This window comes from Calonectris borealis, chromosome 9 (assembly GCF_964195595.1).
Source record: "Calonectris borealis chromosome 9, bCalBor7.hap1.2, whole genome shotgun sequence".
NCBI classification, from domain to species: domain Eukaryota; kingdom Metazoa; phylum Chordata; class Aves; order Procellariiformes; family Procellariidae; genus Calonectris; species Calonectris borealis.
The window spans coordinates 23848495-23874794 of record NC_134320.1 but is presented as its reverse complement, the minus strand read 5'-3'; the positions used below and the strand labels follow the sequence as shown (position 1 = coordinate 23874794).

Below are 26300 nucleotides of genomic sequence, written 5' to 3'. Positions count from 1 at the left end.
GGTGTAGCAAGTTTTCTGCTTGCCAGCCCTTTGTGAAGGCTGTTTTTTCACTAATTGCCTCGAGCCCAGGCACTGTGCATAGTGCTGTGTGTGCTGGTTCTTCTCTTTTAGGGTCACAGACTTTGAATGAGGGAGATGAGAGTACGTCTGAACGAGGAAAAAGGTTTGGTACCTTTCTGTAGCACAAGAAGTCAGTGCACCTTGCAAGAACTTGGAAGCGTTGAGCTGGCTGGGGTTTATGCTGCACCTAACAGTGGCTGAGCTGAGTGAATGAACTTTGTGCCAAAATGTAGTTACTTCTTTATACTTTCTTGAATTTTTTATATATATATTTGCAGAAATGTCCTTTTAGGTGAGGAGGGGGCGATACTTTCATACGGAAGGCTTGTTTCAAGAAGAAAAAAGTTTATCACAGGTACACACCCAAGATACCTGAGTTGAGAAGCATCAGTTCATGGAAAATGACTATCAAATAAAGGACGATGAAATTTCCTTCTGTTTATATATACTGACTTGTAAAGCAGATTCAGTAGTCTTAGGGGAGGCATTTAGACTAGAACAGATGGCAGACGAGTAGCGTTAGCAAAGTTAACCTGTGGGCAGTGTTTGCTATCTAAGAAGTCTCTAGAATGAACTTTTCTGAAGGCATTTTAACCGAAGGATGTAGGTGGGCAAACTCTGAAGCTTGTTCTCACAAATATGTTCCTTTGTGAATGCAATGAAACGCAGAACTTGCTAAAACTTCATGAGTCTTAAGATTTCTTGCATATCAGAGCAATTTGTTGCACAGCTATACTGATTTTTTTTTTTTTTTTTTTTTTCTCTTCTGCTTGTTTGGGAGCATGTTTAACTTGTGATAAATTAGGGGATTCGGGATCTGTCACTTGTGGGCTTCGCTATCAATAGCACTCATTGTAAACTGACTGAATCGCTTTCATGCCTCTATTTTCTGTCCTATGGAAAAAAAGGATAGTTAGAACACTATTATCAAAGTATTAGTTTTTAAAAGTCACTTTTTTTTGTTTAAGATGTAGCATGTTCCGTAATTTTTCTTACTGGAGAGAGGTTGAAAGTATTTATCCTACCTGCTCCTGTGTGGCTGAGGAGGAACGCACCCCTGAGAAGAATATTGTACACCGAATGGTGTGAATTCTTTGGTCCTTCCTGCGGGATGGAGCTGGAAATTCTTTAGGAGCTGGGGCATAGTCTTTTAAAGTAGAATAGAGAATGGACCCAAGTGATTATTCTGGTTTTTGGTGGGGTTTTTTTTGGTTTGGTTTGGGTTCCCCCCATACTCCCTCAAAGATGCAATATATTCCAAAATTTATGCTCTGTAGAAATTGTAAATACAGTAGATTTTAATAATTTAAAGCATTTGTGAAGAACCTGTGGCTGGATCCCAGATGCTGCCTATGATGCCGTGCCCCCCAGCTGTATGAAGCATGATACATCTAAACAGGAAAGGGAAAATTCACCACATTGGAAAACGCTTAAGGCAGGGTTTTAATACGCCAAAGTAGTGCAAGTGGCTGTTTGACCTCAGCAAGGAAAAGGTACTCATAAAGTGGAAATATTTTAAAGCAAGTGTTGGATTGCATTGCATCTCATGGATGCAAGTGAATGTCTTCCTACTTGCTGCTGCCCCTGCGCTCACAGGTGATCTGCAGCAAAGCAGTTAGGAGATGAGAACCTGGTTTGAATATGATTTTTCTCCTGTGTGCTTAAAAAGCACTTGTGTAAGTAAACCAATACTATACCAAATGGATAATAGCACATGCCCTTGGTCCTTATCAGGTAGCATTTTCTGTCTGTGTATGAGACTGTTCACCCACGATGTATATAGTTTTATATTCCTGAACCTGAGCGTTAAGACTGTGTTAGACTTTGCTGGCAGGTTCGTTAGCCTCTTCCCCTGCTCCCGATAGACATGAGAGTGGGATGGTAGGAACGAGGGGGACACGAGTGACGCTCCGGCTTGTCATGAAAGCTTAGTCTGGACACAGAGCAATTGTGTGTGTGTGTATGTGATTACAAATATTTATAGTAACTATGCAACTTAGTAACATTAATCAGTCTTAACAAACACGGCTGTTTAAACAAGATACAATAACATTCTTAAATGCAAAATAAACGCAAAAAAACTGCATTATGGAGATAGCAAGCTTTCTCTGAGGATGCAGCAGGTAAGGCTGGGCTTCAACACCGAGTGGATTAAACTGCTAAAGCAAACATCCGAGTACTTTTTAGGGGAAAGAAAAAGCCTTTGAGATTGTGCTGCTGACACCCTACTCACAGCTGTCACAAGCTCCAGCTTTTTGGATGTGAGGAGGCCAGGGGACTGGAACTGGGCTGGAGTGTCCTCGGACCGCACCCTCGTGATGCTGCAGGGCAGCGGCACGGGCTCAAAGGGGCTTTTCAAGCTCGCTCTCCTCTTGCTGCCATATCATAAACGTGCGTACTCGGGATGATGACTATTGAAAGATACACAGGGCAGTTAAAGATCGTCTGTGTTTGTTTTTGTTAAAATAAAGATGTTATCTTTAGACTTTTTTATTGCTGTCCTCAGGTTTTTAATTAAAAGCTTCAGAAACAAAGCGTTCTTGTGAAGATCCCTTGTGTAGAAAGGAAGCAGAAAAGCTGCGTTCCAGGCTGTAGAATATGGTTTCGCAGTTTAGGAGGACGTGGGAAAAATAAATCTTTGAATTAGTTTGACATACTTAGTGTGTATAAACAAAAGAAGTCGCAGTGTGCCTCTATTATTTGTCCCAGGCAATTGGGACAAATCGGGGGCGTTGGCTGGAAAATGCCCAGTATCTAATACTTGACATGGGCTGGCTTTAATGGTTTGACCTCAACCCTGCAGCTCGTTAGTGCTTTGCAATTGCAAGCTTTCAGGGGGTGAGTGCAGAGGGGTTCGGGTGGTGGGGTGGGTTGCGGGGGCCATCCCCAGTAGCCCAGCTTTGGACAGGGAGGAGAGGCTGGGGCTGGGCTGCAGCCTGCTGGAAGGGGTCTGCGTGCGGCGGGGGGCAGGCGGAGGGTCTTGCCCAAGGAGCATCCTGATCACTGCTCTTGGGTCTAAGGCCACCTCGGGTAGTCGTCCTTGTGTGCCAAACATCCCCCCTCTGTGTCCAGCCCTTGCTCCAGTGTTGACCCACGCGAGAGCCCACATCAGTCACACATCGGCTGTTCCTGTTTGCTTTTGATACAGCTGCCTTCCCCAGCAACAGCCCGTAAGTGTCGTCTTCTGCTCCAAAGGTGGCTAATTTGAGCATCGGTGCAGAAGAATGTCTTTTAATATCATCAGAACTTAATTTTTTTTTTTTTAACATTTTAGGAAATGACAGCTACAGTACTTTATTCCAGTGCAGTTCTTTTGAAGTATAATTTTTAAGTCCGCTATGTGCACTGATGGTTACTGGTTTTAGCATGTGCTTTTCTGTACCACCATAGCTGGAGGTTGATTTCTTCACTGGGAAGAAGAAATGGTTCTGAGAAACCCTGCATAGCTGGAGATGGCCTTTTCAGCTATATGCAAAGGCTTGGCAGCTCAGGGCCTCGAGTTCTCTTCTTGCTCCCTGGCCCTTAATTTTTCTGAAATTTTGCTGAAGTGAATGAATTTCACAAATGTTGGTATTTCTTCTTCTTCTGTAGCACAAGAAAACCCCATTACTCTGAAAGTGCAGATCTGGTGGGGCTGCCTACCAGAAGGTGCAGAAGACCTACTTGGTTTAATAGAAGTCAAGCGCGTTGATCTCCTTTGAAAGTCTTTGTGCTTGTGTGTATATTTAAAAGTCCAAATATCAATAAAACCAGATTGGTTGTGGCTTTCAGCCTTGTAAAGTGTCAGGAGATGAGATGGTGCAAATCGTATGCATTTCACAAATAGAATTTTATGAACTCTGAAGCTGAAAAACTTACTTGAGCCTGGGAAACCATGCTTAGTTTTACTGGATTTTAGGTGAAAACCACGGTGGAACTTGTTGCAAATCATTGATTGACAGAATAAAGCACTTTTTCCCAGCAGCAATATAATTTTGAAAAGGCCTGTGGCTTAATTGCATAGCTAATAGTTGAAAAATGTTACCCTTTCAGTGTATTTGATATTTAACCTCAAAACAAGATCCTGAGGGAAAATGTATTGGGCTGTAGTAAAAATTGGGGCAAAATAGTATAGTCCCTACTGCAGGCAGGCCAAGTAGAGTTGACTGTTGTTATCCTGCAGCGTGCAATGGGGAGCTTTGCTTTTTGACCAACTTAATCCCAGGTTTTGTGACCTAGTGCTGAGGGTAGGTTTTTTTTTTTTTTTAAAATAAATATGAAATCCTTAAGCTGTTGTACTCTGGGAACTGTCAATAAGGAATCATTTCCATATAGATAGCATTTTAGTAGAAGCTACTATATGTAAGTCCCAGGCTCTCTCCATGGGCTCGTGATGGGGGGATGAAGCCATGGTGGCCGCTGCCCTTTGGGAGACAAATTTGTTGATGGAATAATTTGTGTTAAAAACCTGCGTAATTAGGCAAGGGTAATGCTGCTTTATTTTGACCGTTGTAAGCAACAGCTGTTATTGGGGATATAATCTTGAGAAGGGGTTTTTAATGTGGAAACCCAAGGAATTATTTTCAAAGCAGGCGGGTGTGGTGGTGCTTTCGTACCCCCCAGCCACTTGGGCTGGCGACTGACCTTTGCAACGTCTCCTTCAAAAGGGATTGGTAAATCATACCCTTCTGATAACCAGTTCTGGGGTAGACATGTACCTCGTGTAGTAAGAGGAATCCCTCTCTCGCAATCAGTCTTACATCTGCCATTTAACTCAACTCCCCGCTTTAGGGAGAAGACAGAGTTTTTCCATATATGAGACATCAATCTAGTTAGGGTATGTATTTTGAGGAGTTGGACCAAGTTCTTCCAAAGGTGATGGTGTTCTAGAGCATCTGGTTTACATTAATCAAGCGTGTTAATAAATAAGCAGCTTTGGAGCTGTTGGTTTAGACATAGAATGCAATGAGCTGATGAAATATTTTTATGATTCTTTGCCCCTTTGTGTTCAGGTTTCTGGTTTGTTGGTTGTTTTTTTTAAGCTGAATGACACTGCTTTGCTCTGCGCTTTGCTCTGCGCTTTTTCTGAGCTGATGCCTGTATCCTGTTGTGGATAATCCATGCCTATTCATAGCAAAAGAGCACTTAAATGCTGTCACTTAAATGTTGATTTTTTGGAGATTAGGGATGGAATGGCTTTGTGCCTTGTATCTTTTCTGAACCATTTACTGTGCTCTGTGTGCTGGATCAGATCCACCCTGATCAGTGCTCCCCGAGAAATTACTGTTGCTGACAAAATAATGGCTTTCATATGTCATTTTTCTGATTTTCAGCTTGTGCTTTAAAAATTTTGCTGGAATAATGGTTTTCTGTAGAATTACTGTAATTCAAAAGGTCGTCTAGGTAATAATTATCTTATGCATTTAGCTTAACGAGTTCAGAAGCACAACATCAGTTCAAATTTTGTCTTACCAGATTGAATGATTAAGTCCTGCATGCAGGTGTCCCAGAATATAAAGACCAGACCTAAATTTAGAGAGAGTTTTTACAAAAAGCTATAAATCTAAATTTTCAATTTATACCAAGATTAATCCAGATTTTGATTGAATTCTGACAATGCAAAGTTAACAGAAGTGTGTTCAAAGTATTCGTGTAAAAGTTTCATAAGCAGCAAGAGCATGGGATAAATGATCACTAGTTCTCAGTGAAACTCTCCATTGAAGAAAGAAATCTAAATCATAAGTTTTAAAACCATGATTTTAGACACCTGAAAATTAATAAAGATGAGTACAACGTACACTGAACTGGGATGCGTTTCGGTGCTTCCTGGTCTTTGTAGCATTCCCATCATCTGCAGAATTCAGCAATGGGAGACTGGGGTGATACTTTGATTGTTTTAAAAAAAAATTGTATTTGTTACTAAATAACTAGTTTATTACTGGTTCTGTGTGCAGCTATTGAAATGTGTGCGCGTGTCTATGGATTTTGCTTAACTGAGACCTGTTATGTGTATGACTGAAGGACAAATTTTTAAAAATGTAATGGGTCAACTCCCCTTACACTGCAAAAAACTCTTATTCCTGTGAACTTGAGATCTCGTTATGGCTTGGTGCTGCATGCTGGAGTTTGCTATGTGCTCTCTGCTCTCATGTGCCGATGGTCTGAAGATTTATGTCCTTAGCTATCAGCATTTGGCCGAGTTAAACACACTGTCAGGAGTTTGGTGGTGGAACCCGAAGCCATAATTCTCACCTGCACACAACTGAGTTACATCTTTATTTTGGCTCTTAAAATGTAGATGAGTAGTTAGGCTTTAAATCTCCACCGTGAGAGATTTTACTGTGCCATCTTGGACCGTGCTGTACCCAAAGATGTAGTATACCAGTCTGTTCCCTCCCTGCCCCCCGTATCTCTTCCAAAGTACGGATAACACAATTGTTGGGTTGGGGAAATTTAATTTTTGAAGATCACGGTGAAACAAATGTGTTTTTCTTTCGGCAGGTCTTTTTGGTTCAAGTTAATCCAGGTGAAACCTTTACAATAAGGGCTGAGGATGGAACCCTGCAGTGCATCCAAGGTAAGAGAATACACGAACGTGTGGACGAGCATCGCTTGCATTATGGAAAACTTGGTCTCTCCTCTCTACAAAAACGTGATATGCAGTTCTGAAAATAAAGCACTTAAGAGTGAGAAGTTGCAGACAGGACTGCTGTACATGTTACAGGACTTCAGTATCTCGGAATGAGTCATGAATTTCTTGCAAGTTCAGGAGATTTCTCTCTCCGTTCAGTCATTTATCAGCATTTTTTATTTTATATATATGCATATTTCCTTATAACCAAATAGTAAATACAAATGAGATCTCCCAAGTTAGATTGAAAACTAGTAACAAATTAAGTGGATATCTGTGCAAAAACTATTTTGTTTTCACACAGGCATCAGGAGGGATAGAAAATGACCAGAGAAGTACAGACATTGCAGAGTGCTTGGAGAAGTCAGATTGGTTTTGAGTGGAATTTTAAATTGCTGCTTTAGAAGCAGAGCCAGTTAATTATGTAGTATTGAATAAAAGCATGTAAGCAGTCTTTTGATTGCTGTTTTACCTCTCTCTAAAATTGTGCAAATATGATAAATTGTGCTTGTGTTTTTTATAAGAGAGAGCCCACACAAAATCTTTTAACAGTTCTGAAGGGAGAAGTGATAAAAGACCTTACAGATTCTATATTAAGTAGTGTGAAAAGGCTTTCGAGCTAGTAGCAAATACAGCTTTGAAGTGAAGCAAATATTTCCCCTAGGTATAACACTGTCTATAGTAAATACAGGAAGGTTAAATCAAAAATTAAAGGGAATAGACTTTGCGTAGCCGTACTGCTAATACTGTTTTCAGTGATATTTTTTGAGCTTATGCCATTATCTTAATTTTTTGATAAGGGAGGTGGGTGGTGTTGCCTCCCTCATCCTTTCCAGATCTTATACCATTAAGCAGCAATCTCAGTTGGCTATTCATTCAAAAGCCTTTTCTAAAAAAGTAACAGTAATGGTGGGGGGGGAAGTCAGTTCAATAATAAATGTACAGCTGGTGAGCCCCTGTATTTGACTGTGAATTTCAAATCTACTCAAGAAAAACTGTTTCTTAGACTGTATCAAATACTAAAATCATCCTGCTCAAGGATAACTATGCTTTTTATTAAAATTTGGATTAGAAGGGACCCCAGGAGGTCACCTTATCCAGCCTTCTGCTGAAAGCAGGCATAGTGTCAGAGGTGGATCAAGTTGTCCACAACCTCCCGAGCTGTGAAGCTCTCTGAGGATGGAGGTTGCTCCCTGGGCAAACTGTTCCAGTGCCACACCGCTCCCATAGGGGAGAGTTTGTCCTTTGAAATATTTGAAATTTCCCATCTTGCAGTCTCTTTGCATCTTTTCTGTGGCCCCTCATTTAAACAGTGGAGGAGTTGGTGGTTGTTGCTTGAAATTTCATCCCTATGGAAATGAGGAATTAATAGTTGTTTGAGACAGACGTTACAGAAGCTTCCCTGAACACCATCCAGGATTATTCAGTCTTGATGAGCAATAATAGCAGCAATTTAAAACTGCTTGTTAAGATTTATAGCCAGCATGCTGTGTGGTAAGAAATTGGTCCACGTGGCAATTAACAGAGGAATAAAGCTGGCTACTCCTTTTATTTGAAATGAATGCTTTATATTGGTTAGTACATTAAAAATTTCCACTACAAATATAATTATGACACCGTTTATTTATAATTTTCTTCATGCTCAAAATGTTGTTCAGACAGTGTATTTAAATGAATGCAACTTGAAACCTCCTGGTTCTGTATTCCCAGTAATTTAACATCTTTGTGCCAATGGGGCTTGTTTGGTACTCATCAGCAGTCTTTCATAAAATTAATCTAGAATTTGTAGCATAAGATTTTCTCCTTTTTTTTGGTAGAGCTGCAGTATTGACTGCCAAAGCACACGCATGTATTTGTATACAGTCTTTAAGTTCGGTCTGAAAATTCTGATACTCTTTTCATGCTAAAGCTTCAACTCCTACTTTGCTGTGAAATATTTGTATTGCTGAAATAGGTACATGCTTCAGACACAGACTGTATTGTTGTTGCTTTTTTTTTTCTTTTGGTAAAGGTGTGTTCACAGTGCAATTGTGAAACTTGAATAATGTTAATAGTGATCTATTGTGGAAGAAACTGTAATCAGCCAGCAAATATACTAAGATTAGGATTTGTGGCAGTTCTGTTTCTCCTGTGCCCTGAAGTTATTGTAAAAGACAGGCTTATTTTGTGTGCAGTGGTTTTGGAAATTACACACGCACTTGCTTCACAAAACTTATGTCTTTTTTTTTTTTCTGTGATAGAGCATTCTGTATGTTTAAAGGTTAATGTATTCCCTATATGTAGGGCAGCACTTAGACCATAACGGTTCATTTTCCTTTGCTCCCACATTGCGCTATGATTAGCAAGCTATGGAATAATTTTAGCACTACGTTAAGGCAGCATGAAAGTCTCATTTTGGGCAGCGTGTATGCCTGTGAGGTGGTAGCTCCCCGTTGAACGGACGATACTCACTTTTTCCTTACTGCCTCGTATTCAGTGTTATGTCATAAGATGTGCTTGTAAATAGGATTCATTTGTATTCACAATATGAAGGACTACTTTATTATAAATTGCGTGATTCTCTGAGTTCAGGGAGTGAACACTGTTACTAAAAATTTGAGATGTCATGACTTCATTACACTAAATTCTTTGGGATATACGAAAGCTGCTCTTTCCTTTGGGATGTATCCGTTCTGCAGGGGCAGCTAACTTTGCTTGTGTAGAGTGATTTTTATCTTGTGAAAGCATTTTTTTTTTTTATACGTGACTTTTTGAGAAGTTTGAAATCTTCAGTTTGTGCTCCTGGAGCATGTTTTGGATGTCCTGTGAACCACTGCTTTGTGTCCAGGACCCCGTTTGGCTCCATGGCTATGGCGTACCTGGGGATGGGGGGGATAACGTGTGTTAGAGCACTGACAGAAAACAGCAGAGAAAAAGTGAATCTTCATTTGTCTTCTCAAGGTTGGAAGAAAGACACTTGTTTGAGGAAAACCTCGGTGGAATATCCTCTGTTTTTAAACACCCTGAAGTGTAATTAGCCACTAATTGAGTAATCATTGTTTAAAACCAGAAAGAATAGATGCACATTTGAAGGTCTCCGATATTTTGGACTAGTGGAGAAATCCTAAATACAAAAAGTTTTTCCAATTCCTCAGGGTTTTACCAGTAAGATAATCAGTGAAAACTTTAAAAATACAAATACCCCCACCCCCAACGGAGAAACTACCCCCCTAAAATACTATAAAACCAGAATAAATGTGTACTTTTAATTGAACATGCAATGTGTTACAGCAAGTGCTGTCTTCATTCCTGCTTTCTATTTGCATGTAGCCAGAGGTGACGTGTTCAAGGCATTGATTCATAAGCCCCATAGATCACGGTGGGGAGCTGGATTAAGCAGCTCACGGAAACGACGGTGGCTGGGAGAAGTTTAGCTGGTCAGTGGGCATGAAGAGGGGCTGTGCTTTCCTCAAGAGGACAGATTTAAAGAGATTGGTTAAATCGGGTCTTTTGGAGAAATCCAGCCCTTGAGTACAGGTCTGTATGTTGGGTTATTTTGGGAAGCATCTGAGCGATCCAGGTGCTCTCACCAGAGGAATCTTTTTTTAATAGTTGCTAGACGCTGAATCAAGTAGAGGGCTGGGACCTGACGCTGCTGTTAAACGCTTGAGTGCTTGCTGAATATTGAGGCTGGCCACCTGGACTATGTTATAAAGTGGAAACAGAAAGCACATCCTTTATTTGTGTGCGATTGGATGACCAATCTTTGTTCCTTTTAAGCCATGTGCGTATTAATGACAAAGTATTAGTAGACTTCCTCTGAAAATCAGGGCATCCCCGGGGAGCAGGGAGGAAAGCCCCGCTCGTGCTGTGCTGCCAACCACCCTGGCCGAGTTTTGGGCTCTGACTGCAAAACTGTACCTCTGTGGGTGCTTTAAAGGGAGACTGATTTAGAACCTTAATTCAGTATTTTTGAGAGATGAAATGTGTATATGTGCTGTATCATCAGTATTTTAAAAGCTGCTCTTTTTATATAGTTTTGACAGGTAATAAATACTTCATAAATACGTCAATACTTTAAATACTTCATTTCCTTTTTGCGTTTTTCCACTTAATTTTTCACAAACTCAGGACTTGACTGTTGCTAGCTCTGCAAGGAAAGGACAAGGGCGAGGCATATCCTCACCCATTTCTTTCCTCAGCTATAACTGTAGACCTTGTATTTCCTTTATTGGAAAGATTGCTTCTAGCTAGTGCTTTGGGGTAACCACACTAAATAAAATATGGAAGAGCGGGAGAACATGGATCTGATCAACTGCAGAATGGAACCAAAACAGCCTCCTTGTATTTGAAAAACAGTTATTCTGCTTTCTGAATTTCAGAATAAATAGATTCCGGGTGACCCTGATGTGTTCAGGAAATTTCCCCTTCCCTAGTGACTGATTGAAGACTGGTGTTTTTAGCCAATATTTTAAGATCTTGAGAGGAACTTCTATTGCTGCATGGCAATTGTGTCATATACTAAATTACTTAAAAATACAGCAGTTTGTGCATAGTTTGGGGCAGTGAAGCTGTACCCAAGAATCTGTTCAGTGCTTTTTCATCCTGTAAGGCAAGAATGGCAAGCTGTCATGCGCACTGTGGTATGAATAATATGGACAAAATGATCATTGTGGTGCCATTTGAACTTGCTTGTCAGCCACATGTTGCAAACACATATGTCCAGAGACCTTGATGCAGACTATGTCACACTTCTATCCATTGATCACACAAATTGCTCAATTATTGCTAAATGTACTTTCTGTTGCCACCCATCTAAATGATACCCAAGCTGGGTCTCATTTTCTGCCACAAGCAAACCAGACCGAGTTTTCTGTTCTGTAATTTTCTGTATGTATGCGTAGCATGTGAAAAGCCTGTAACAAAGGTAGAAGAAAGAACAGGTAGCAGGTATCACCTGGTGTGATAAAAATTGAAATTCCTGAGTGTATTCTGTCTAGCCCATGCTGTTGAAAATACCCTCTTGAAACTTCTCTCTAGTCTTTGTTCTGTATCACAGCACTAGGTCTGGAATAGTGAAGCACAAAATCTGCGTGCAAAGAAACCAAATATGCTAACGAAAAGAAATTATGCTTTAGTTCTAGCATTGCACAGGTGAACACGGCTCTCCATTAAATGAGCTTTTCTTTTGTTTTTCAAGGACAAAGCGCAGATGTGCAATGGCATGGAGGGGCTGTAGCCTCGTTTAAGTGTGAATATCTGTGTAGTAGACAAGAACCTAAATTCCCTATAGGTGGTTACATTTTGAAATGAAAACAGGATCATGAACATACATGGTTACTAATACTGATATTTATTTCAAGTGATGTTTTCAAGTGTCTAGCCGTTGACACTGAACTTGAAGCACTCCAAGGCTCTTGCTTGTTCTTATCTTGTAAAACAAAGATTGCATGAATTAAATTTCAGTGCTGCTTTTTCCATGGCTCTAAAAGCGAGTAACTCAAGAGAAAGGCCAGAAGTATGCTAAAAATCTAGCAGTGGTTTCTCAAATGAAAGATTTCCTGGAATTATTATTCCCTTAATTTGGTGGGTGGGTGTGGTTTGGTGTGGTGATGCAAAGGAATGGATAATATTAAAGGCTAAATAGCTGTAGATTTATGTAGGAAGAGTGTGTGCGTCAGTGAAATAAGGCTGTTCAGCCTAGTCTGAGCAAACAAAAAAAAGTCTTTATTTTTTTCCCCCTTTAGTATGAGATTGGAAATGAGGAAGTGAGTCAGTTTCGTGGAGGGAAGGAAAGAGTTGAAAATAGATGGGACATCATGTAAGCAAGTGAGTGGTAACTGTGGCGTGTTACTGGGTGGGGACGCAGGCGCCAAGGCGAGAGCAGTGAAGGGCACACGCGAGGGAACCGGTCGGTGGATGTCGGATCAGAGGTTGGGGATGAAAGAAGCCTAGGGAGATGGAACGAAAAAACAGAGGTTCGGGTAGCTGGCTGTTTTTACAATGCTGCAAGCTTTCCTGTGGCATCAGCTGCTGAGTGTCTCCCTCCATCGCTCTGCAGGTGCAGAGGCAGGTGATGGGCTGCTCGGCGCTGCACCCGGCTTGTTTTCAGTCTGAGATGGAATAGTAGCAGCACCCGAAATGATGTTGCTTTGGAGAGGCTTCCAGAAGGCTGGAGATACGCTTCTAATCAAAGGGCAGCTCATTAAATCTGAGGGGTGAAGGTGCATTGGGTAGGTCAGGACAGCCACTGCCTGGGCACTGGTGAGAGCCGGCGGGGCTGCAGGCGGGTGCAGTGTCTGCTCTCCTTCCATAGTACTGCTGAATTCTCAGAATTTGGTCCTCAGTTAAGTTTAAAGAAATTAATTTATGACTCTTTTCAAAATAGGCTGCAAGGCATTGCATTTATCAGAACATAAAATTCTGCAAAGCGAGCACGACCGATGTCCTCTTTAGCGTGTCTGTCCTGTCTGATGCTAGCTGGGTGTCTGCGTGAGGTCAGCACCCTCCTGGGACAGAGGAAGGGTGCTGGAGGCACGTCTGCCGGGGTGCTCAGGCGTGGGACGGGGCGGACATGCTTTGGCTATGTCAGGGAAGGGAGGGGTGAGATGCAGGGTGAGTTCTGATTTTGTTTCTGCTTGTTTCTCCGAAGTGTTTCGGCTCTTTCCAGCTCTACTTGCTGGTGTGCAGACTGGTTACACGGCATGGAAAACTTTCTGTAGCAAATGTAGTTTCAGTTCAGATTGTTTTGGTCATTAGGGTTTAGAGCAAACCGGTCTGTGTGTGGTGGTGCTTTAAAATACAGCTGCTCTTTTGGTATTCAATAGCTTTTGTTTACCTTTTGTTTATTAAATTTTGCTCAGTTTCTTTATCTTCTACAGTGAGGGCCCTTTTCACCCAGGTATCTTTTAAAACAAAATTCTTAGTATTCATTTACATTGTCTTACTTGACTCGTGTACTTGGTGTTTAAATTTAATATTTGATGGAAAAGTCAGGCTTCCAATTTAGCCTTATTGGTATATCAACACATTTAAGTAAGTTTTTGATTTATTAAAGTTCTTTCTATTAATGGACAAAAGAGGGATTATCTGTACAAGCGTCCTCCAGAACAAAGCTGTTGTGGAGAGCTATAATCAGGAAGAATCGCATAGCTGTTTTTAATTCCTGTCTAACCAGCCTTTGCTGTAGTGGCCAAAATATTGGTTTCTTCCATCAATAGAGTCAATATCCTCTTTTAGAGGTATTGCCACCCATCTTCTAGCTTTGCTCACATCAGTGTGTTGGCAAGCTCAGCTCTGTAGCACCGGCATGTCCCCAGGTCGGGGTTCAGTCATGTCCCTCCTGTTGGGATGTGATCCGTGGTGCACTCCATAGTTTTTTCAAAGGTATAACTACAAACCACCAGTTCTTGATACCTAACCATATAATCAGATACTGTCAGTTTAGTAGTTTCTGCTTATTTTCTTATTGTTGCCCCATTATTAACCAGAAAATACCAGAATTTGCAGTGAAGCCTTTTATCCTCTGTGTTATTTTTGGTGACTCTACCTGTATTTCAGGTACAGACCCTTTGATCTTTTAGCGTTTGGTCACCTTAGAAAACTAAAATCCTGATTGTGCATCATTTATTCCTTCCATGTGAAAGAAATAACTTTCACGTTTCCATACCTTTGTGAAACTTGTGTTGAAATCATCTAAGAGAAGAGAGAGCAAAGGGACGCTATCTCAGAGTAGATTTCTCTCTTGTTATTGTCAGTGAGACTGTAGCACCATTCCCCTTTCATCTCATAGGTTTTGTTTTTAGCACACTACAATAAAGTATAGGAAACCATGTAAAAAGCCAAAAGTAAACAGTAGGATGCTTTGTTTACTGTGTGAATAATCTTAGCTTCTCCATTTTAAATCTGATAATGCTAAGAATAATCATGGAAATTTTTTTGCATGTGTGCGGATTGAATCTTGAGTAAGATGCACCTGCACTAGTAGATTTGCTGTATAGAATACCTAGTCCTTTAAAAATCCCTTTTGATTAAAATACAGTGAATTGGTAGCTATTATTTAATATAACTCCCCTGACACAAGACAAAGAAAAAAGAAGAAACTTGACACATAACTGAATTTTAATTTGGCTTAATCCTTCCAAATCCTAAAGTTTGCATGTTTTACAGTACACACTGTGAGGAGAGAAAGGGAGAGAAATACCGCAGAAACTGGAAATATTTCTGAAACGCTTTGAAATGTGGAAACCCTAAGCGTTTTGTAAGAGCCTTGGTATCGGTCTGCATCCACATAGCTCGGAGGGATAGCCGTAGCCTCTCCCGACCCCGCAGCCCGTTCCCTGGGACGGCAGCGCTGCGGCATGCCTCTGCTGCGGCCGGCCGGGGATGTGACCTGGCAGCCAGCGCCGCGTCCTGCTGACGTGGCCTCCCGGCAGACGAGAGGGGCAGGGGCTGTATCATCAGCAGGATGAGAAATAAATTAAGACTCCAACTATTCCAGTTTGCAAGTGTATAAAAACGAAGCGTCCTGCTTCACAGTGGAATAACGCGTAAATGAGCAGAGGAGTAGTTCATGAAGCTTGTCCTTTGGTAAAATGAAGATTTTTGTATATTTTTTTTGAATGCTTAGGAATCTGCTGCTGGGAAATGTATTTATCTCTAGAATTAGGACAGCAGACTTTAAAGACAAATGTTAGAACATACGGTCTGGGCTATAATTTCAAACTCTTCTTTGGTTTTGTAAATATGCAGGACTTGTATTTGGGGTTTGTGTCTGTCCTTATTTTACGTGTGTGTGTGTATATGTGTATATATATGTCTGAAAGGATCAGCAAGTGTGGTACATTCAAACTAATTTGAAGGGCACTTGGAAAGGCAGTGTCTCATATCAGCATGCTACCAATTTTTAAATGTTTCCCAATATCTATGGATCTCTCCCCAGAACACAGAGAATGTATGCGAGTGTATCGGTATCTGCAGGAATGCTTGAGTTGTCAGGGTCGGTCCCGCTCAAATGCGAATAATCCTCCAAGTGTGGACCCAGTACATTCCAATCAATGGTGTCAGGATTTTAAAATCCAAGATCCACATTCTTTCCCCAGTCTACTCGGACTACAGACATTGCAAACACATTAGTCAGTGCTTTTAGTCTTTTTAAAGTGTATTAGTGCAGCTATAGTTCTAAGTTAGTGAAGCAATTATATTCAGCTTTCTTAATCTGAAGCAATTATATTTGTTGGCCAGAAGAGTCAAGAAATTATTCCATCAGCCTTATTAAATTCCATTACTCCTCCTCGCAGGCAAATGTTTGGTTTTCTATGCTTTTTATTCTTTATCCTCTTTGATTTTGGTTCATGTTTGTTTTGTACATGTAATGAAAACACTTCATGGTGCAATACTATTTGCAATGTTAAAAAAAAGTTAGCATTTACAAAATAAAGCTAGCACGAGCTGTTACAACCAGAAATAGCTCTTTGTGTAATTTTATTGGAAAAGTCTTATCCAGTTTTTCAGCCTCCTGGGGAGGAAAAAAATATAAGAAAGTAGGGATCGGGACACCAAGAAAGATGACAAATATACAGGTATCCTGGCTTTGTTATAGTGTGAGATTTGTCTGGGACACCAGATCTGACAACTCATGTGTTTGGTGTGACATGCAACCTCTTAAGAGGTAATTGAAGTCCTGCCTGTTCCTCTTGCCAAAACCAGAAGTAACTGTTGTGGCAATTGGCATTAACCTTGATTTAAAGAGGATGTATTATCCAAATGAGAGGAACAGTTAACCCTCCGGGTCAGTTCTGCCACGGGCTCCTTCTGCAAAGCTCGTGCATCGCGTTGCTGGCTGTCCGTGTGAATAGACTTACCACCCTCAGGTCACTTCGAGGAAGGACCTCAAGCTGGAGCGGTATGAATTTGTTGTGTTTAACCTGTTCTTCAGTTCAGACTTTCCAGTGGAGAAGACGTTATCTCTGTTCGATGATGGTTTTTCCCAGATTCTGCTCCCTTGTAAGGACTCAAGGTGTGTATTTGGCAAATGAGTTCTTCAAACACAAGCATCTGAGGCTGGGAAACCATTGTGCTGTACAAAACAGTGCTCCTTCTGTCTCTAAGAATATACTTTCTGTATTTTAGCATATCGAGAACTATTTCCTTGCAGGAAAGAAATATTATATTCTCCACCAAGCAGGTTCTGCCAGTTTTATAACTTTTATTAACTTCATATGCTCCATTGTGATTGCCTGAAATTGGCATAGGGAATATTTTGATGGTATTTATAAAAAGGCTAGGCGGGCATTTCCTTCTGTGTAGTCAGACTGTTAACCCAGGAAAACAGACATTAAGCAGCAGAGTTTAAAGGCAGACTTTTTTGAGTTGCCCATTTTAGGGATGAAGACAGGGACAGAAAAAGCTTGGTAGCAATTTCCAAATACTTGTACCTGGAACTTCACTTAGGGAGCTGCAGGTGAAATTCCCTCCCTGAGGGGGGCTGAAGATACACTATGTTCACTTCTGTGCCAGGAAGGCAGATTGTCTATCAATTAATTGTGAAACTGAGGTAGGAGATGTGGATTGGGGATGTGGATGAAGCACGTTGTCACTTAAAATCATTACAGGGCTTTTATTGTTACGTTTCTTATTTCTAATTTTAAAACAATCTCAACTTGGATAAGGAATAATAATGAGTTGACTTTAAATGTCTTGATGGTACAGAATCGAAATTGGATTGTTTGTTAGTCTTGCTGAATTTTAAATTGTACTTATTCCCACCATAAAAAAGAAATCTGTAGTGGTTGCTGGAAGCTGTATCTGAATCAGCTGTTGATTCTGCTGTTGTCAGGTTTCTTGGATTGGGTAGCTTTCACTCTCTGAAAGTCTAACCTCTTCTATCTTAGATATCGTATGTGTGATCGTATCCTTAAGAGTCTTGTCTGTTCCTTCTGCACCAGCATTTTCTTGTAGTCACTGCAATATGGTGGGTTCTGTGCTTGTGACATCAATAGATCACTTTCTTATCATGAATATTTTCATTAATATAGGTATGAAGAATAGATGTTATTAACAGAAACAAATTGCTGAGTCAGCTTTGTAATGAAAGCATCACTGGCTTCAAAACAAAAAGGAAAGAAGAAAGCCCACTCAACCACATTATCCAGTTTGAAATTGCATAAATCTGGCCAACCTCAAAGGCTGTAGTACCAGTAATAGTTATCTAAAAAGTAAATCTAGAATCTGAATTTGTATTCTGAAGTATTTAAGGCCAATATAATGAAAACAAATGAACCTATACTGTGGTTTACTCATTTAAACACCACAAAACTTCATTTTCATTTTTTCTTTCTTTATGGGTCAGAGAGCATCAAATACTGCTTAAAAATCAAGCTGCTCATGGAAATGAGTGGGTTTTTTGTTTGTTTTTTTCAGTGTTCAGCACAAGACCAAATTCTCTGTCATAATTTGTGCAGTTTATTTTTTTATTAATGTACCCCCTCTGTGTTATAATGTAAAGCTGCAGGGTTCTGCAAATGCTTTGTTTATAAGCTGTGTTTGATTATTGCTTACAACTTCTTGACTTCTTGATTATATTATTAACAACAGTTCTGGTGGTGTATTTTTTTTTTTCTTGCTGTTGTTTTTTCTGTAAGCTTATTCCTCTTGTTTCTGGTGGGGGTGGGATTGGGGGAACATTTGAGTGTAGATGGCTTGTCAGAAGCAGTGCCTTCTCCTCTGGGTTGCTCTTAATTCTCTGACAATACCTTCCATAGAAGGTTTTAAAAAATATTCAGTAGCACAGAAACATGTTAATTGAGTACGCATGTGAAGTATTGCAAGTTACTCATCAGCAAGGTTTATTTTTTCTTCTCCTGGCAAGTGAAGGGCTCGTGACACCGCAGGTGTGGAAGAAGGAAGCCGAGTAACCCGTGCAGAAGCCCTGGTGTAAGGCTTTCTCAGCAAAATATAGTCCTGTGTTATGTTATGGGAAGGCTTAGCTATTGCCAGTGCTGGCCGAGCAAGAGTCTTCATTTTATTTCAGCTCAAAATACTTCTCTTCATGTCCATACAGCTTTCAGGCAAAGTTGCAGAAGTAACCACATGGCCTATAACTACCTGTGTCCTATTTATCCAAACGTCACCTTTTAAGCGATGTACATGTTAAGCGAGGCTAGACTGTGTATTATAAAAATCTGGCCTGAAATTCCTAGAAACTCATGTGCTTTTGATTATCACGCCTGCCTCTGCTAAGGATCAGTCTCTTCAAATGCCATCTTAGCTAGGTCGCTACAGATGACCTTGGCGTAACAATATAAAATACTATTTTTATCTCTGCAGACGGTATTATCTCATCATAACATTTTTGAATATTTCTAGCTGAATGGTTTTGAATGTTGGAGCTGTGCCTGGAGAGGGGACCGAAACACAATGCCCGTCATTCTCAATTGTGTGAGCCACAGCCTTTGAGTTTGATGACGGGGCTACAGCGCGTAGGGTGGGAGTGAGAAACTGATAAGGTCTGGCCAGTCCAGTTCCCAGCACTTGTTGCCTTGAGGCTTATATTAGCTCGAACACGTTGCTAATTTTTAAAATGAGTGTTTCTGCATGAGTGTGTCTCTGTGTGTGTATTTATATTTATATATATATTTACATATATATGATTTAATATACGATAGGTCATACATTACTTATATATTTATTTTTAAAAAAAAAAAATTTACATGTGGTCATTTCATCACCTTAGGACTGTTACTCAGTTTTCCAAAGCTGGTCCAAGCATGGCTCTCCTCTTGGTGGAAGCTTTCTACTCTTTGGTAACAGCACGGAAATGGCAAACAAGCACCGTTGGGTGATTTGCCTGCAGGATTTTCACTGAGGGCTCATTAAGATTACTTAACAAGTTAGAAGTAATTTGCCTCCCTTGGGGGAGAATTCTGATATTTGGAGTGTTTATCAGTCATCTGCAAAACGGAATGAACATAATTGGTGGCTAATTGTTTGCAAGAACTGTGAAATACAATTACGAAGAGTTAAGCTGAAACTGATTGTGTTTATGAAATCTAGCATAAGAAATACTATATTAATCCTGCCTCAATACCAGGAAACGCAATTAGTATAATTAAGACTATCATATTGTAATTTTCTTGGCGACTCGATGCTTTGGCAGCCGCTTTCCTCTTCCAGCGCGGTTGGAGCAGAGCGCGTTCCTGTCGGCGATGCCTTCTGCCGCCGCTGCCAAGGGGATTATAAAATTACTTTGTTTACCCCTGTCGTGGGACACGGGAGATGCAACGGCTGTTGACTGGAAAAACTGTTCAAACTCCTGCATTTCAGCTACTCGCTTGTGGTCGCGGTGTAATTTTGCAGACTGTGTTCGTATGTGGTAAGTGCAGCTGGAAGCCCCGTCTGCAAGCTAAGGAAAACGGGAGGTTTGGGACTCCTCAGTGGTGTTTCTTAAATGTTCAGATTGCCAACTGGAGTTTCACTGAAGGAGCTCCTTGGATTGCAGTTTGCCTGCCGATGGCTGCCAGTCCTGTCCTCAACAGCACGCGGGAACCTCCGCGCCCCGTCCTATGGTATCGTGGAGGTTATATACCCCCGGTATAGGAGAGGACATTGCAGGAGACACCGTCAGATACTGCCCCATTGATGAGTGGCTGCAGTTAAGGCAGATGAATAGAGTAGATGAGTATTGCAATTAGATTCTCATCAGCATTACATAGTATGTCATGAAAAGTAGATAAAATGAATAGCTTCGTCTGTTTGTATTTAAGTAAACTTAAGCATGTTTGAATTGGTCTTAGGAGTAGTAATCATAGATATCTCCATGCTGGTAGGGAAAAACTCGAGTATTTACAGACTGGCACTCTTAAATTAGCTTTTTGTTGAATGCATTGCTGATGAGATGGTGGATTTGTTGTGCAGTGTGCCCAGGTCAGAAAAAAATCAGTATGTAACATAGTTGTTATTGTTGCAGTTCGTACGTCACTGCTCTGAATGCATGCAATTAAGGGGTAATCAGCATAATGCCTACTTTTCAGCTCTTCTTAATGGTTTAATTGCTTCTCTGAGTTAAATAAACACTTTATGCTTATTTTACAAAATTTTCCCTTGGGAGCTCATCACATGGAAGTGTATGTGCATGTATTTATTTTTTAAACACGAAGAATAATCGGTTATTTAATTAAGCTTCTCCTGAAGTTCTCTTTTGGGATATTCTGCGTTCTTATGAGCTGCTTGAATAACTAATGTGTCAGAATAGACAAAGTAAGAGAGAGAACGAATTTGTCAATTGGAAAATGAACGTGCACGTTAATGTTCCAGACTCGTATTCCAGGGTCACCTGGGTGTCTGTCCTTTTGTGGATAGAAATACCAGTATACGTTTATCTGTACTTTGTGAAATACTTGAACAGTTTCAAGTTACTGCGACAGCTCCAGATGCGAGGTTTGACCTCTCTGCAGAAAGATGGCCGAGGACTGTCCCCGGATAACGCAGCGGCGGGGGTACCTGCGGGCTGGAGACCGGAGCAGACGCATCCCCTCCATGTGTGCTGCGGCTGCCCCGGCTGGCAAGCCCCCGCGTGCCGGGGCCACGGCGCTTCTCCCTCTGCGGGGCAGCTCCGCTGGGATTTGCCCACCTGAGTCTCTGCAGAGATGCTTCCCTGCCCCCTTCGTGCTGGGAGGCTGTCCTGGAGCACAGCCACAGCTTCCACGTATATCGAGGTACTTGGAAAGCAGTAGGAAACTGTACTGTCCGATTCTTTTGATCCTTTTTTCTGTTTGTTTTCATTCTGTACATTATTTTTTGTTAAAGGCAGTTTCTTTCTGTATTTCTGTGAACGTGTATCAACATGCCCATTGGAACTGCCTGGAGCCTGCAGAAAATATTACATGGTTATTCCTTCTACTATGTAAAGGTCTTCATGTCTTTGTAAAAGTTCACCCACCCCAGAATACTTCTTTTTTATTACCTACGTTTCTAGAAACTGTCTGCTCTGCCGGGGTACTAGAGTTCACTTTGAGTTTTATTGGAATTTGCGTCTTACAAAAGGTCTGCACAGCGTGCCGCTGGCGAGCAGGCTCCTCAGCGAGCCAGCGCCCCTGCTTCAGCAGTGACATTATTTAGCACAGGAATGGAATGTTTTCCTGATAGCTTCCCAGCCAAGGAGTCTTGACTTGCAGAATGCTTTTGGGGAGCGAGCAGTTACTACATAAAGGGGTTCCTGCATATAGGGTGTTTGATACGTTTCCTCCAAATGGTTTTAACTGCTGAATTAATTAATATGCTAGTTAAGATAGCATTTGAACAAACCTGACCTAACTCTCTGTCTTGTTCCTTACCTAGTAGCGCAGTGCTAACTGCGGTTTCCAGATGTAGCCCCCACTTCATGATGCTGTTTGTAAATACCTCACTAAACACCTAACCTGACGCTATTTTGAAGCCAGTTGTAATGATAAACACTTAACCAGAGTAATCTCTCTAACTGAGGCTGTGAATGTTGGTGGGTGGGTGGGTGGTGGTGGTGCTGTGCAAATGAAGGTTTTTTTGTTTATCACCAGAAGGGTATACAGAGAAACTTTATGCTCTGCTGGGTCTTATTGCAGTGGGCTGCTTTTGATGAGTGTATAAGCAATGACAGAACTTTTAATCAGACTCTAAGTTTAAAATTGTCTTTGGAAACTTAGTTATCTCTCAGAATATGGTAAGCTATTAAATTGAAAGAACTTGTTGTGGTGAGGCATGTGGAAGTGGTAGTCATAATAATTATCGCTGTAAATGCTTAGTGTTACAGTAGTTCCAATCAAGCAGAAATATTTGTCCTGTGAAACATATGGAAGCATCCTGAATGTGTTTTAGGGGAAGCCATGTGTTTAAAAAAAAAAAAGGGGGGGGAGGGGGGGGCAAAAGAACCAAAGACCACAAAAAAACCCCGCCTTTAAAGTCTCAGTCCTGCTGTCATAAGCTGAATTTTTCTCCTCCTCTCCATTTCAACAGTTTCTCTGCAAGTGGGGCTTAACTCTGCAGAAAGGTGAGGTGTGTTCAGAGGCTTTGCAGTTTATTTATTGCTGCCTTGTCTTTATTTGAACTATGGCCTTTTATATGTTCAAATAGCATAGGCTTACATTTTCCTCAGGGTGAATCTTAAGAGGATTCTAATTGTTTCATTGACAAGCACAGCAAATTAAATGAATTGGACTGAATTGCAGTTTTAAGGCCATCTCAGATACCTGAGCATCAATTTTGGGTGCTCTGTTTTGTATATCATATACATAAAAGGAAAGAAGTAGAGGTTTACAAGCCAATATCTGGCATTTACCAACTGCTGCTCATTCGCGTAGTTATTTCCATTCTATATATATCCAAAAAAGCTTATGCACAAAATGGGTTAAGTGAATTAGGCAGTTATTTGAGCCAGCTGCTATGCTAGAAATAGAACTATAGCTATTTTCTAACCCCAAGCTGTGTAGTTGCAATTTTCCTTCAATACTACTGTGTCTCCTCTGCTTGCAGCTTTTTAAAGCCCTTGTTTCATCTTTTTAGGAGGTATATTGCAAGGACCATTTTGAATATCCAATTTGGAGCATTATTTTTCTTGCTTTATTTTTACTTTAAGATGGATATGCCAGGCAGACGTAGTGGTTAGTCTTACCTGCCCGGGTTTAGTGAGTTGCTAAATGCAGTTTGTGCAAACATCTGGACAATTTTAAATGGAACTTTTTATACTTAAAAATGTAATGAGAGTCATTAAAGCAGTAGTAATTCTGCTTTAAGTACAAATGCAGTTAGAGACTGAAAAATTGCCTTTCAAACTAGATAGCCCTTAAAAGCTGACAGCATGCAATGTTGCTGATAAAGAATGCGGATCTTTTTTTAAGCCATGCACGCTTCCACATCGCTGTCATCAGAGCTGTTCATGTTTTCAACAGTTTGTAGCAGAGGTTGCTCTCCCCGTGTGTTTTCCACCCCCATCAGTAAAAAGTGACTCTCCTGTACACGGTTGTAGTTGCTGTGTGTGGAGCTGACATTTTGACTCCCTCTGGAGACAGCTTAATGCTTCTCCCTAATGAGAAGTGCCTGTGAAACGTGGCCAGAATAGTCGTGGGCTCAGCGGGGCAAGAGCCCGTGCCCACCTCAGGGAGGCCAAATGCCCTCAAATCTCTGAGCAGCCGGTGGGGCAAATTCGCCCCCTTCAGAAGGAGTTTCAGAGCACATAAGAAGCACATGCTCTGAATCATTGTTTTTTTTTTTAAAAGTGTTTTGGGGTAAATGGGGGAAACTAGATGCTACAGATCTTGGAGAGCTTCAGCCGTTTGTCGGCCAAAGTGACTTGCTCCAAAGATAAGAGGCTGTAGAGGATCATGTGTGAAAATTTTAATTGTATTTTCCTGTGCTGAATTTCTGGACAGAGATAACAATGAAAGTAGTATTTTATTCCCTGTCTTCATTTCATTTGGTTTGCTGGCATCGACCTGTGCTGTTTCATTGTACAAGATAAGCTCTTTCTGCCCCTCTCTGATTCTTTCTCCTTTGTATTTTATCTGCAAATTACTTGATCTTCCAGGATCTCTAACCTACATTCAAACCTTTCTCTTAATTGTGTCTCAAAAGCTGGACGATGATTCTTGTGTCTCAAAAGCTGGATAATGATTCTCGTGTCTTGCTGTGATTGTGGATGTGGTGCCACTCATACAGCCTTCAGCTCAATTTAATGGTCACTCTATTTTCTGCTACTCTAAAGCGATTCTCTTCCTTCTCCTTTTTGTACAAGTGGAAGAGAGCAAGCCTTTACTGATAAAAAACGCAGTTGTTTTGGGCTTTGGAAAGGTTGTGGTTTGATACAGGTGACCTGACCTGATGGATAGCTGCTGCTGAAAGACGTGACCTTATGATGTTCTCTCCACCCCTCGCGTCATCTCCCGCCGTTTCCTTTGCCTGATGCTGGCATTTGCCTGACCAGATAGCCTGGTCAGGAAGGGAAAACTGATTCTATTTAAAAAAGAAAGAAAAAGTGAATAGTTTTTCTGCCATTTAGTCTCAGCTCCTGCAGTTAAGGAGCAGAAAAGAGGAGGAGGAGGTAAGAAGGAGGAGGAAAGGAGAGTGAGATTGCCACTTTGGTAGCACTAGCTCACACACATATTCACCCAGTCACTAATTATGCGCCCCGGTAGGAAAACAATGTGAATTAGGAATATGAGCTGCATGTTACAAAGGTTTGAATTCAAGGAAGCCACTTGTTGAATTATCTTGTTCAGCTTACGTATGCTTTTAAGCACCTGCTTGCACTGTTTGTTGGGTGTGTGTGCCGCAGGCTTTGGCCAGCGGCAGGGCATCGGCACGTGGGCACCCAGAAGAGCAGTCTGGGACCCTCCTGTCTTTCAGATCCTTTTTATTATTTCTTCTGCATATGCTCTTTCTTGGGGCTTTTGAAACTCTGCCCGTAAAGACACCATCCGTTATACTTGGGGTCACCTCAGGCTTCTTTCTACTGCGAACCACATGAAACATTTGCTAAACTGCCCAGAAAGAAGTGGAAACTTCAGATGCCTGAGGGGGACTTGGGCAAAGGAGGTGCCAGGCAGTCAGCTGTCTTTGAGTTATCTGGGAACCATTTAATTTATTTTCAAGGAAAATTGAACAGACTTGTCACGGACCAGTAAATGGTAAGGGGCGCACAAAGAGGCCATCCGTGGAGTCCCTGCCTCTCCCCGGCCCCAACTCAGGAGCTCTTTCACTGAAGGATGCTGCCTCAAGAGAAGATTGCTCCCTGATTTCAGAGCGATATAAATTCTTCAGTTCACAAGCAGTGGTCTCTCTTCCTGTTATTTGTCTCGTTCTGTCCAAATACCAGGAGAATAACAGCCTCTTTTGGACTTAGGAGAGCTTGGCACATCCTGTTTCAAATTCAGAAGAGGAGCACCGGTTTGCCCTGCTCTAGGTCTTCCTGACTTGCTTGCAACTTGATCTGCATGTTTTGTATTTTGTTGCTTCTGTGCACCCACTCTACGGGAAACACTTGTGACTTTTGTACCTGCAGCATTTTTCCACACGAAAAGTCAGCTTTCCCACTTTGGCAGCTGTAACTGAGAGTAACCCGATTAGTGTAGGAGAACTTCTCCTCAACATTTCAGATGGCGTTTTTAATTTATGAGCTCTTCACCGTGCTGTAGCTGAAGTTCCACAAGCAGAAATTCTTCTGATCAACTTAAATAATTAGAACGTTTAGGATTCCTGAGATGCCATAATACTGAATGGTGTGGGTTTTTTGTTTTGGGATTTTCTTGGGTTTGTTTTTTCTAACGTGGTCATCTGCACCCATGTGATGTCGGTGGAGTTGCAGGCAAACACAACTGACCATGTACTACTTTTCCTAAAGACATGGTTGTTTCTGGACAGCCTCCAAAGCCGCTTGAAATAGCCAGCTTTCACCAAAGTGAAATGGTACTTGCCGTCATCTTTCTGAACTGATGCTTTATCGAGATACAAGATAACTTTTCAATTGTTCCCCAAAATGTTTGGGTTTTTTTGCTGAAGAATGAGATGACAACAGATCATCCATACAGCTTTTGTGCTAAGTTGCATTGCCAGTTAGCCTGCTTGAATTTTGAACAAATTTGGTCTAATTCTAGCAAATACTTTTGAGGTTTTTAATTCTGTAAGT

General features: G+C 41.1%; 1 protein-coding gene across 1 annotated transcript in view; it reads left to right on the top strand.

Moving 5' to 3' along the window:
* FNDC3B (fibronectin type III domain containing 3B) overlaps positions 1-26300 on the top strand; it is a 171561-nt gene that overhangs the window by 2963 nt on the left and 142298 nt on the right. The window contains exon 2 of the mRNA XM_075157388.1: positions 6541-6616. Coding sequence (XP_075013489.1) covers positions 6541-6616 — 76 coding nt within the window. The remainder of the gene's footprint in view (positions 1-6540; positions 6617-26300) is intronic.